Source organism: Scyliorhinus torazame, chromosome 21 (assembly GCF_047496885.1).
Source record: "Scyliorhinus torazame isolate Kashiwa2021f chromosome 21, sScyTor2.1, whole genome shotgun sequence".
NCBI classification, from domain to species: domain Eukaryota; kingdom Metazoa; phylum Chordata; class Chondrichthyes; order Carcharhiniformes; family Scyliorhinidae; genus Scyliorhinus; species Scyliorhinus torazame.
In genome coordinates this window covers 15,953,669-15,966,256 of record NC_092727.1, presented here as the reverse complement: position 1 = coordinate 15,966,256, position 12,588 = coordinate 15,953,669, and the positions used below count along the sequence as shown (strand labels likewise).

General features: G+C 49.2%; 1 protein-coding gene across 4 annotated transcripts in view; it reads right to left on the bottom strand.

Moving 5' to 3' along the window:
* Nucleotides 1–12,588, bottom strand: part of LOC140398195 (glucose-6-phosphate exchanger SLC37A4-like) — a 47,197-nt gene that overhangs the window by 22,357 nt on the left and 12,252 nt on the right. For all 4 annotated transcript variants that reach the window (XM_072486553.1, XM_072486556.1, XM_072486555.1 and 1 more), the window contains exon 5: nucleotides 5,171–5,329. In XM_072486553.1, the coding sequence (XP_072342654.1) occupies nucleotides 5,171–5,329 (159 nt within the window). The remainder of the gene's footprint in view (nucleotides 1–5,170; nucleotides 5,330–12,588) is intronic.

Below are 12,588 nucleotides of genomic sequence, written 5' to 3'. Positions count from 1 at the left end.
TTAAGTACCAACAAGTCATCATGAGGTGTTCGAATGGTTGAATCACTTTTGTTGTCTATCCTGGGGGGGGTTTCTGTGCTTGTGATATTGATTCAGTATGTCACCTGCCTTGAAAATTGGTTTGCTTGGAGCATGAAATTCAGTGGCATGACATTTGTTTCGTCTGAACAATGTCCATGTGACGTTTGTACTCTTGGCATTGTTTTGGACTGTGCTGTTACATTGTTCTTTAGTTGCAGAGTTGTGCCATTGTGTACAGTTTGTTGTTCCGTAGTTTCTGTTGTTGTTGTGCTCAATGACTGTTCCTGGTAGATAATTTGAGTCATTCTTAAAGTTATTAGTATCAGTGTCCTTTGTGGTATCTGATGTTTTATTGAGCTTTATGATTTGAGGTTTGTGTGAATGATCTGATGTTTCATTCATCTTGGTGACTTCAGTCATTTCTGGTTGATTTGATTCAGCTTTGATCTCTTGGTGCTCCTCTTCTGGAGTCGGCGTCTTCAAGATTTCATTTTGTTGTAGGTTGTTTAGAGTAAATGAGGTTTCAATTGACATGGTCTCACTGGACTGGTGTGTAGTTTTACTTTGATTGCTATGTTCCTTTGTACAGTCAAGCTGAGATCGGTCAGTCTCGCTGTGGTCTTGTACATCTTGTACGCTAATTGTGATCACTTTGTCACTATTCTCACCATACAGTGGGTAGACATTCATAGTCTTATTTCTGTTGATCAAATAAGGTGGATAGACTTTCATAGTCTTCTTCTTGCAAGGTTGTCACTCTGGAGTCTTTAATTGCTTACATTCTGGAGTCTGTCAATGAGGTCTCTGTGGAGGCTTCCATCACTCTCTCTGTGGAGTTGTGCAGTGTTCTCTCTGTTGAGTCTTTCATCGCTCTCTCTGTGGAGTTATGCAGTGTTCTCTCTGTGGAGTCTTTCATCACGCACTCTGTGGAGTTGTGCAGTGTTCTCTCTGTGGAGTCTTTCATCGCTCTCTCTGTGGAGTCTTTCATCACGCTCTCTGTGGAGTTGTGCAGTGTTCTCTCTGTGGAGTCGATCAGTGCTCTCTCTACGGAGTCGTTAAGTGCTCTCCGTTTGGAGTTGTTTTCTTCTTGGCTATTTGACAGGTCTCTTGTCATCCAATGCATCAACCATCTGCCATTGCATCAAGGTATTGGATTAATCTACCATGAGTAGTGTGGTGTTGAGCTTTTCAACCGTGTTGCTAATGCTTTGATTATCATATCCGAATATCTCAGCCATGTCGGCGTTATATTCTTTAATATACAAATCCCCTTCTTTAGTTTTGGATTTGTTAATGTGCTCTTCATTTTGAATGCTGAAAACTTCTTCTTCCCCCATGGTGCTGCGAACGTTATCTTCAATTGTTTGTTGAAATTCATGCATTGTTCTGCCTTGCGAGGTACAAATTTTGGGTTGTGTGCCTTTAAAACAATTATTTTGAATTTTCGGGCAATTTCCCTTTAAGTGGGCATGTTCTAAATGTTCTGACGTCATGACGCTCGTGACATCATGCAAATCGATCCTCTTCCAGAGTGCGCTCTTTTTTCAACTGCTCATGTGCAGCTTCTCGCGCATCCGCAGAACGGTATTTTGCCGGTTTGCGTCTTTTCTAGATGTGCGCAAGTGCGTACAGGTTTGAATGCTCTCGCACAAGATGGATGCCGTCCAAATTGTGCTTCTTCATCAAGTGTGCCACTGCATCTTCCTCGTGGTACGTTTTCGGGCCATTTTCACGGATTTTATATTCTAGGTACTCATTATATTGATTCTTTGATTGTTCTCATGTGCTAGCCATTTTTCAATAGCGATTTTTAACGCAAGATCTTGCTGTCTTAATAATTTGTCTCTTAAACTCTCATCACTTATGCCACACACAATTTGGTCACAAATCTTAGAATCTTGCAGCGTTAAAAAATTGCACGATGGTGCTAGGATTTTTAAATCGGTGACAAAGCTGGTGAATTATTCCCCATTTTTTTTGCATTTTATTGTTGGATCTGAATCTTTCCAAGATTTCATTCTTCTGAATTTTACAATGTTCATCAAATTTGTTAACTATTATTTCGAATTTGCTTTTGTCCTCACCTTCAGAGTAGATAAAAGAGTTATATATTTCAATAGCATGCTGCCCTGCCATGGATAAGAGTAGTGCTATGTTCCTGGCATTAGTAGCGGTGGTTAAATCATGAGACTCTAAATAAATCTGTAACTGTCGCTTCATTGGATTGGATTTGTTTATTGTCACGTGTACCGAGGTACAGTGAAAAGTATTTTTCTGTGAGCAGCTCAACAGATCATTAATTGCAGAGGATCAAGGCGTTCTGGGAGTATGGAGGTGATGCACTTCATGACCAACCTCTCGTAGCACTTCATTATTACTGACATCAGGGCCACCGGATGGTAGTCATTGAGGCACGTTGCCTGGTTCTTCTTTGGCACCGGTATGATGGTAGTCTTCCTGAAGCAGGTGGGGACCTCGGAGTGGAGTAGGGACAGGTTAAAGATGCCTGCGAACACCTCTGCCAGCTGGTCCGCGCAGGCTCTGAATGCACGACCAGTGATCCCGTCCGGGCCCGTCGCCTTCCGAGGGTTCACTTTCAGGAAGGCCGATCTGACTTCGGAAGCTGTGATGGTGGGTATGGGCGAGTTATGGGCGGCTGGGGCAATTGATTGTTGGTGTCCTGTTCGAACCGAGCATAGAATGCATTGAGTTCATGAACAATTTCCAATTGTAATTAAGATTACCAGTTGTCTTGAGTTGACGTGGAGCTTGTACATGGTCCATCGAGGTGGTTTTTCTGCGTAGGATCCGAATGCTGTGAAGTTTCCCCAGTTGAATAGTTGGTACAAATTCCTTCTTTTTTCTCGCTTTTACTAATCTAATCTAATCTAGAGAGTTCTTCTGAAGTCAAGCCCTGGTACCATGTTATATTATTACTCCTGCTAGTATGTTATATTATGTTGTGTAATATCTTGTTACTCATTTGCTTTCTGCCAGAATGGTCATACCCCCGATGTTCATTAACACTCAAAGTCTTCAAATAAAGCAAATACTGTTTACTGAATAACAATAACGATTTAACTATGAGTTTGTTCTCTCTTCAACAACTAAACTATAGATAGACATTTCGGGGTTTTAACGCCTGGTCCCGGGGGCAACGGAGGCTGAAAAAGCTGAAAGAAGGCACAGGGAGGAGAAATGTCCAAGTTTGGGAGAAAAACGGTTGTGAAAAAGGGGGTTAACGGAAGTCTGCCGAGGAGTGAAAAAGTCAGCGCAGGAACTATAAGGAAAGCGGAGGCTGGAGCACCAGGGGAGGCCGCATCGCTCACAGCAGAAGAAATGACCAAGGTGATGGCTGTGGAACTTGAAAAACAGTTCACAAAACACATGGAAGCGATGAAGAAGGAGATGGGGGGTGATTGAAAGTGGTGGAGGAGGCGATTGAGGGCGGCGGTATCAAGCCCAGTGGCGGAGGTGCGGGAGCAAGGTGAGACACTGAAGGAAGTGGAAGAGGCATTATCGCAGCACAGTGATCAACTCACCTCGATGGGGAAGGAGCTGCGGAAGGTGATAGAGACCAACAAGGGTCTGCGAGCCAAAATGGAAGACCTGGAAAACAGATCCAGGCGACAGAATCTGAGGATTGTGGGTCTGCCCGAAGGGGTGGAAGGCCCGAGGCCGACGGATTATTTGGCCACGATGTTGGCGAAGCTATTGGGGGAGGGGGACAATCCCTCCCGATATGAACTGGATCGGGCTCATCAGTTGCGGAGGCCTTTACCAAAGGCGAGTGAACCGCCAAGAGTAGTAACTGTGTTTCCGTAGGGAAAGCGTGACGGAGATAGTCCTGTGCTGGGCAAAGCAGAAGCGGGAGGTGTAGTGGGCTGGAGCTGGTAAACGTATATACCAGGACTTTACAGTGGAGCTGGCGGAGAGGTGGGCTGCCTTCAGCCGGGTGAAGAAGGCGCTGTACATCAGCAAGGTGCAGTGCGGCATAGTATATCCAGCTAAATTGAGGGTGACCTACAAATCCAAGGACTTTTATTTTGGGATGGCAGAAGCAGTGGAGGAGTTTGCGAAGGCAGAAGGACTGTGGCAGAATTGAGAAACGGTCATGTACCGATGTAGCCTCATGTAACTTTATATTTTCACTGCGTGTTGGTGTGTGTACTAAATGAGTCGACACTGTATATTTGGACAAGGGAAGAGTTGGGACTTTCATTTGCAATGATGATTCTTGGGGGCTTGGGTGTGTATGCGGAGGTTGTGTGCTAAAGGGGATTTCTTGGCTTTCCTGGGACTGGGCAAGGGGACGGAGACCCGGGCGGGGACCTCCACTCTGGCCGGTTTAAGCCGGCATGTGAACGTGAGTGAGGTGGGGGGAGGGGCTGTGGCCATTGGAGCCTGGTAGAACAGGTTTCGGTGAGTCTAGCTGGGGTGAAAAGTTGGGGAAGGAACCGAGGTTGGGGGGAGGAGTTTACAAGAGGAAGTGGAGGGGAGGAGTCTGAGGTGGTGGGGGTGGGGGTGGGGGGGGGTGGGGGGGTCTACAATTCATGGGTGTCATTCACGGTCCTCTTTCGGAGATTGGATGGCATTGAATATTAGGGGGGTGGACCGTATATGTCAATGGTGACCATAGGCGATTCCTCATTCCTTTTTCCTTTCTTTTCCCACCTTGGGATCGTTTGTTTTATTTGATGCTCATATTTGTCGTGTTGGGTATTCCGATACACAGATGATCCAACACGGTTGTAGATGGTACAACTCTGTTTTATTGTCTTAAACAATAACAACTAATAACTGCTGGCTGAGGTTCGTGCTTCACCAGCTAACCTGTGGACCCAGCCCTATCACTATCTTGGTGAGGCACTCAGCACATGGTCTATGTCTGAGTGGCATGCTGTGAGCTCTGAGCTATCTCCTGGTAGAATGAGCGGGAACTGTGGTGTTCCCTGTTTTATAGTGCGTGTGCTCTCACTGTCTACGGAGTGGGAGAAACACGGTTCACGTTTCAGGTCAATGACCGTTTGTCTCGGCAGGTTTGGGAAAGCTACACTGCCGACACATCCTCTCCGGATCGAGCACAACAAAAGGGGAAAATCAAAATTCGGCAAGGTACTTACTGCTTTCACAGTCCAGGCTGTCTTACCTAGAAGTGCACTTTGACCCTTCTCCTGAATGAGGAAGAGCTGCCCCCAGTCAGTGCAACACGTCTTCACCCCGAACACCACCAGGTAGCCAATGTTCAGGACCCACAGGTATGGGGTCAGCAGCAATTCTTTCACAGTACTCTCATTGCCAACAGACCCTGCGTCAAAGTGGGGGAGGGGTGGGGGGGGGGGGGGAAAGAGAGGGAGGGTCATAAATAACAGATGGTTGGAAAGGAAATCTTAACTAATTGACAATATCAAGCCACCAATAAATCATGCAAGCCTCGTCCTGCTTTGAGTACTTTGCAATTGACGACAACTATATAATTCTTTAAATATTACACTGGGCAGGCCGACAAACCTGTTTTTTTGATCATGGTTTCTGGCCATGCCTTTTGTACCATTGTGAGTCACGACATCAAACTTTCCATTTGTCGCCCAACTATCGACATTGGTAAACCATTGCAGAACCTTGCCAAGCTGAATCATGGATCAATCCAATGGGAATCCACTGTCGCCAACATCCTCTTGGTACCTGATGGTGGAGGAGGGGCCCATTCATGACCCAGGTCGAGTCAAGCTAGACACTGATCTTCTTTGCCAATCTGCTCAGTTGGGCTATGAAACACCGCTCTGACTGATATTTCACAGGTCATTTTCCTTTTGGAGTTTGATGCTGGGGGATGAATTTACTGATGAACCAACAGGGAGCTCCAGGAGATCGTATGTAAATATTTAAACTCCAAACTGAGCAAGTGGTGACAATTTCCAATTCCAGTCAGACTGCATTGACGGAGATTCAGCATTCACCTATTAACTCCTGGCTCTCGTCCCATCCCACACAACATTCCGTTCATTTAAATAATAAATTCTGCACCCTGTCCACTGGCACGTTGCCCGTTCCAAACCAGTTCCTTACTCACCTCCGCCTCCTCCTTCCAGCTGCTTATTTGTGTCTCCATTACCTGAAGCCAAATGTCAATCATTTATTTTTTAAGCTGTTCATTTCCCTGTTGGCGCAGAGGTAAACGCAGTGCCCAATCTGGTGGTTGGCCGCACCTAGAGGATTGATTCCGCGGTCTGTGCGATGTTAGGTTTTCACTGAAAGAAGATCTTTCGGATGACGGTCTGGCCATCAAGAGTCGGAAAGGTGTTTCTCGATCTTAAGCTAACTGGTGAACTATGAAACATCTCACTAATACTTTTCTTGATAATCGGTTCATTCACAGAATGCAGCATGTGTGCTCCCTACCCACCAATCCAGTGTCCCATTCATCTCTCCGAGTCAAACAACGGAAGCAAAATAAACTAATTAACAAATGAACTGATTAAATTGACAGCCCCTGATAAAGGGCGCAGTAAAAGAGGCAAAACTTTAAAAGGAAATCAAATTAAATTGTCATTTTGGATGCCGATGACGCTCGCCAGCCCCAGGAGTGCCTACCAGTCACAGAAGGCCCCAGTACACTGGCGGACGAAGAGTATCTCCTCTCCAGGGATACCCGGGGTCCAACATAGTCGTGGAAGAGGGGCGGACAGTCAGGCCAGATCAGGTCCGCTGCCTGGACCTGTTAATGGCCACCTTGGGCAGGCCCAGGGAGCAGGCTAACATGGAGAGCCTCAGGGCAGCACGGTGGCGCAGTGGGTTAGCCCTGATGCCTCACGGCGCCGAGGTCCCAGGTTCGATCCCGGCTCTGGGTCACTGTCCGTGTGGAGTTTGCACATTCTCCCGGTGTTTGCGTGGGTTTCGCCCCCACAACCCAAAAGATGTGCAGGCTAGGTGGGTTGGCCACGCTAAAATTGCCCCTTAATTGGAAAAAATGAATTGGGTACTTTTTTTTTTTTTTAAAAACAGGGAGATCCTCCGCCCTGACCGCAACCCCCCTCCCCCCACCATTCTGCACCGGGTCACCAAAGGTCAGGACTGTGGGTCTGAAGTTCAGCCAAATTTGAGCAGCAGCTCGCTTCAGCCAATCAAAAAGGGGCTGCAACGTCATACACGGAGCACGGACTACCCGCGCTCTCGTTACCACTTCTGTGTAAGCCGGCGGAATAATAACTAAACTAATTAACAAATTAACTAATTAAATCGGTAGCTCCTTACAGGGGTGCTGTAACAAAAGAGCAACTAAAGCACACACCCCTACGGCAAATTTGAGCTGGCCCTGACTTGGTTATCAAACCTGCTGACAAGGTGGTGTTGTAAGGACCTCTGGCGTAAGGACCTCGACCTCGCAGAGGCACAGCGGCAACTCTTAGACACTTCCTCTACCTTCCCTTGGACCTCGACGAACATTAAGCCATCTTTTCCGGGACCGTCACTGACTTAATTTCCTCTGGAGACCTTCCCTTCACAGCGTCCAACCTCAGTCTCCCAACTCCGCACAGCCCGCTTCTACATCCTCTGCAAAATTACAAACAGGGCTGTCCCAGAAAGCCCATCATATCAGCCTGCTCCTGCCGCACTGAACTCATTCCTCACGATTTTGAGTGCGTCCTCTCCCCCTTGTCCAGTCTCTTCCCACCAACATTTGTGATTCCTCTGATGCCCTCCGTCACATCAACAATTTCCAGTTTCCTGGCTCCAACCTCTCTTCACTATAGACGTCCAATCCCTCTACACAATCATCCCCCGCCAGGAGAGTCTGAGGGCCCACCGCTTCTTCCTTGCACAGATGACTGTACCTCACGCTCCATTGAACAATTTCTTCTTTAACTGGTCTCATGTGTGGCCATGGGTGCCCCCATGGGCCCAAGTTATGCCTGTCTTTTCGGGGGGCATGTGGAACATTGCTTGTTCCAGTCCTACCCCGGCCACAACTCTTTTTCTGTTACATCGATGATTGTATCGGTCCGGCTTCATACTCCTAGCTGGACCTGGAAAGATTTATCAATTTTCTTTCCAATTTCCACCCTCTCTCACCTTCACATGGTCCACCTCTGACACTTCACTTTCCCTCCTTGACCCCTCTGTCTCCATTTCCGGTGATAGACTAACCACCAATATTCATTACAGTCCCATAGCCACCTCGACTACAGCTCCTCATACCCGCAAGGAGTCCTTCCCATTTTCCCTGTTTCTCTGTCTTCCATGCATCTGTTCCGATGGTGGCACCTTCCGCAACGGCGCTTCCGACATGCCGGTCTTTTTCCGGAGCAGCGGTTCCCACTCTCAGTGCTGGACAGGGCCCTCATCATGGCTGACCCATCTCCCGCACCTCTGTTCTCACTCCTTGCCCTCCTTCCCAGAACCATGGTCCTCTTGTCCTCACTTCCACCCATACAAGCCTCCACATTCAAAGGATCATCCTCCCCCATTTCCACCAACTCCAGCAAGATGCCACCACCAAGCACATCTTCCCCTCATTTCCCCCAGCGGCATTCCATAGGGACAGTTCCTACCCTGACATCCTGGACCACTCCTCTATCACCCCAACAGCTTATGCCTTACGCACGGCACCTTCCTGTCCAATTGCAGGAGGTGTAACACCTGCCCCTTCATCACCTCACCATTCCAAGCCCCAAACATGCCTTCCAGATTAAACAGCGCTTCACTTGCACTTTCAGCTTTCTCTCCTTCGTTCACTGCTCTGCCTTGTGGAGATTAATCGCAGACTGGTTGACTGCTTTGTGGAACATCTTCGCTTAGCCCACAAGCATGGCCCCCCGTCGCTTGCTATTTCAACTCGCCATCTTGCCCTCGTGCCAACATGTCCATCCTTGGCCTGTTACAATGCTCCAGTGAAGCCCAACGCAAACTGGTTGAGCAACACCTCATCTTCCGATTAGGCAGGTAACAGCCTTCTGGGCTTAACATTGAGTTGAACAACTTCAGATCACGAACTCTTGTCTTCCATTCTGATTCCCCCATCACATTTCTACCTCGCTTCAGCTCTGAAGAGGAGTCATGGAATATCCTACAGCGCAGAAGGAGGCCATTTGGCCCATCGGGTCTGCACTGACCCTCTGAAAAAGCATCCTAACCTAGGCCCACTCCCTTGCCCTATCCCCGTACCCCCACCTAATCTACACATCTTTGGACACAAAGGTGCAATTTAGCATGGCCAATCCACCAAACATGCACAGGTTCACCGCCTTGGAAAGGCTGGCCACTCTCCCACTGCAATTAACCATTGCTTTGGCTCAGTCTCTTTTCATTAACCATGGTGTTAAAATGCTTGTTACCAAGGCCGAGGGTGCACTCCAGCCCCCGCAGTGCCGACTGGTCATGGGAGGCTTCAAGCGTGCCAATGGACACTGTGCTCCTTCCCCGGGGATACCTGGCTGCAAATGTAGCTGCGGAAGAGTGGCAGACAGTCGGGTCGAGTTTCTCTTTATACTCCTTTGAGTATCGAATTAACAAATCGACCAATTAAGAAAAGCCAAATTAAACCAATTGATAGTTCCTTGAAGGATATTGTAATAGAAAACAGAATTTTAAAGGGACCGTACAACCTCACATATAACAAGGATAAATGAGTGTTCAGCACCGACCGCCTAGCCATCTTTGGCTACGTAGTGCATAGTGGAGTTATAGGCCCAGACCCTGAACGCATGCGCCCCCTTATGGAGTTCCCCCTCCCTCACTGCTCCAAGGCCCTGAAACGCTGCCTAGGGTTTTTCTCTTATTATGCCCAGTGGGTCCCCAACTATGCGGACAAGGCCCGCCCGCTGATCCAATCCACGGTTTTTCCCCTGTCGACAGAGGCCCGCCAGGCCTTCAGCCGCATCAAAGCAGACATTCACAAGGCCATGATGCACGCCATCGACGAGTCCCTCCCCTTCCAGGTCGAGAGCGACGTGTCCGACGTAGCTCTGGCGGCCACTCTCAACCAAGCGGGCAGACCCGTGGCCTTCTTCTCACGCACCCTCCACGCTTCAGAAATCCGCCATTCCTCAGTTGAAAAGGAGGCCCAGGCCACAGTAGAAGCTGTGCGGCATTGGAGGCATTACCTGACCGGCAGGAGATTCATTCTCCTCACTGACCAACGGTCAGTTGCTTTCATGTTCGATAATGCACAGCGGGGCAAGATAAAAAACGGCAAGATCTTACGGTGGAGGATCGAACTCTCCACCTACAACTATGAGATCTTGTATCGTCCCGGGAAGCTAAACGAGCCTCCTGATGCCCCATCTCGCGGCACGTGCCAACACACAAGTGGACCACCTCCGAGGCCTCCACGAGGACCTTTGCCACCCGGGGGTCACTCGATTCTTCCATTTGATCAAGGCCCACAACCTGCCCTACTCCATCGAGGAGGTCAGGACAGCCCCCAAGAACTGTCAAATCTGCGCTGAGTGCAAGCCGCACTTCTACAGGCCAGAGAAAGTGCACCTGATAAAGGCTTCCCGTCCCTTTGAACGCCTCAGTATGGACTTCAAAGGCCCCCTCCCCTCCACCGACCGCAACACGTACTTCCTGAACGTGATTGACGAGTACTCCCGGTTCCCATTCGCCATCCCCTGCCCCGACATGACCGCAGCCACCGTCATAAAAGCTCTCCACAGTATCTTTACGCAGTTCGGTTTCCCCGCCTACATACACAGCGATAGGGGGTCCTCCTTTATGAGCGACGAACTGTGTCAATTCCTGCTCAGCAAGGGCATTGCCTCGAGCAGGACGACCAGTTACAACTCCCGGGGTAATGGACAGGTAGAGAGGGAGAACGGAACGGTCTGGAAGACCGTCCTACTGGCCCTACGGTCCAGGAATCTCCCAGTCTCCCGCTGGCAGGAGGTCCTCCCGGATGCCCTCCACTCCATCCGGTCACTACTGTGTACCACGACCAACCAAACACCTCACGAACGTCTCCTTGTCTTCCCGGGAAGTCCTCCTCTGGGACCTTGCTCCCGACCTGGCTGGCAGCTCCTGGACCTGTCCTGCTCCACAAACACATGCGGATGCACAAATCGGACCCATTGGTCAAGAGGGTCCATCTCCTCCACGCTAACCCTCAGTACGCCTACGTGGTGTAACCCGACGGCCGACAGGATACGGTCTCCCTATGGGACCTGCCGCCCACTGGATCCCCACACACACCCCCACCACCAGTCCCACCCTCCCTCCCACTGGCGCACCCCACAGCCGTCCCCTTCCCAGGTGGATCGGTACTCCCACCGGTCCCGTTTAGGGCTGATGAAGCTGCCGAAGAAGCCGAAACCATGCTCCCGTAGCCACAGACGCCCGAGCCGCTGCCTGCATCACCACCAAAGCTACGACGATCGCAGAGGACAACCAGGATCGACTAATTGCTTCATTCCGAAATGTAAATAAATTTTGTAAATAGTTGCGATGTAACGAGGCGAAACACTGTACGGAGGTATACCAGGTACCTTCATAACCTTAATTTCTATCACTCTGTAATGCGAGACCACTCCACCCCCCCCACCCCCGCCCCCCGACTCTTTTTTTAACAGGGGGTGAATGTGGTAGTCAGTATTAGAGGTATTACGGTACTCTGTAATGCCGGAAGACCATTGGTGTAGAAGGTACTCTGTTCTCATTGGTTAAGCTTGTCTGCTGGCTCCGCCCAGCAAGGCGGGGTATAAGAGCCCGTGTCGCCCCAGCAGCTGCCTTCTGTACCTGCGCTGCTGGGGGAAACATCTAGTTTAATAAAGCCTTCAATTGTCTCCAATCTCGCTTCTGGAGTTATTGATCGAGCATCACAGATGTACCTGAACACAGTGCACTGGACCACCCATTGGGAACGTGGCTCACACAAATACCTGGTGAAGACAAGATGGGGTTTTTTCAACTAGCATTTCATATAGAGGCTCACTTGCTGAGAAGACGTTATTTCAGGTTTCTGAGGGAGGAAGGAATTTGTGGTATCGATGGGGTCTTTGCTTAAAAAGTGGTTTGCTTTCCTTTCCAGCTAATTCAGTCATAGAATTTCTCTTCCTCCACCCCCCCCCTCATTTTTTAAAATGACCTTGCTCCACAAGACATCACCACACAAGGGACATAAGGCAAATTTGGAGTACCCAATTCATTTTTTCCAAATAAGGGGCAATTTAGCGTGGCCAATCCACCCACCCTGCACATCTTTGGGTTGTGGGGGCGAAACCCACGCAAACACGGGGAGAATGTGCAAACTCCACACGGACAGTGACCCAGGGCCGGGATCGAACCTGGGACCTCGGCGCCGTGAGGCAGCAGGGCTAACCCACTGCGCCACCGTGCTGCCTTTGCTAGGCTAATATTTGGATTCCTCAGTAGTCCTGCTGTAATAACGACACAAAGACACTCCTTTCCGCAAAATATATCAACTAATCTTTCCCATTGGAAGAGGAGTAGGTAATTTAGTCCCTCGAGCCAGTTCTGCCATTCAGTGTGATCATGGCCGATCTGTGACTGAATTCCATGTTACCCGCCTTTGCCCCACATCGCAAAACAAATCAACCAATTCTGGACTTC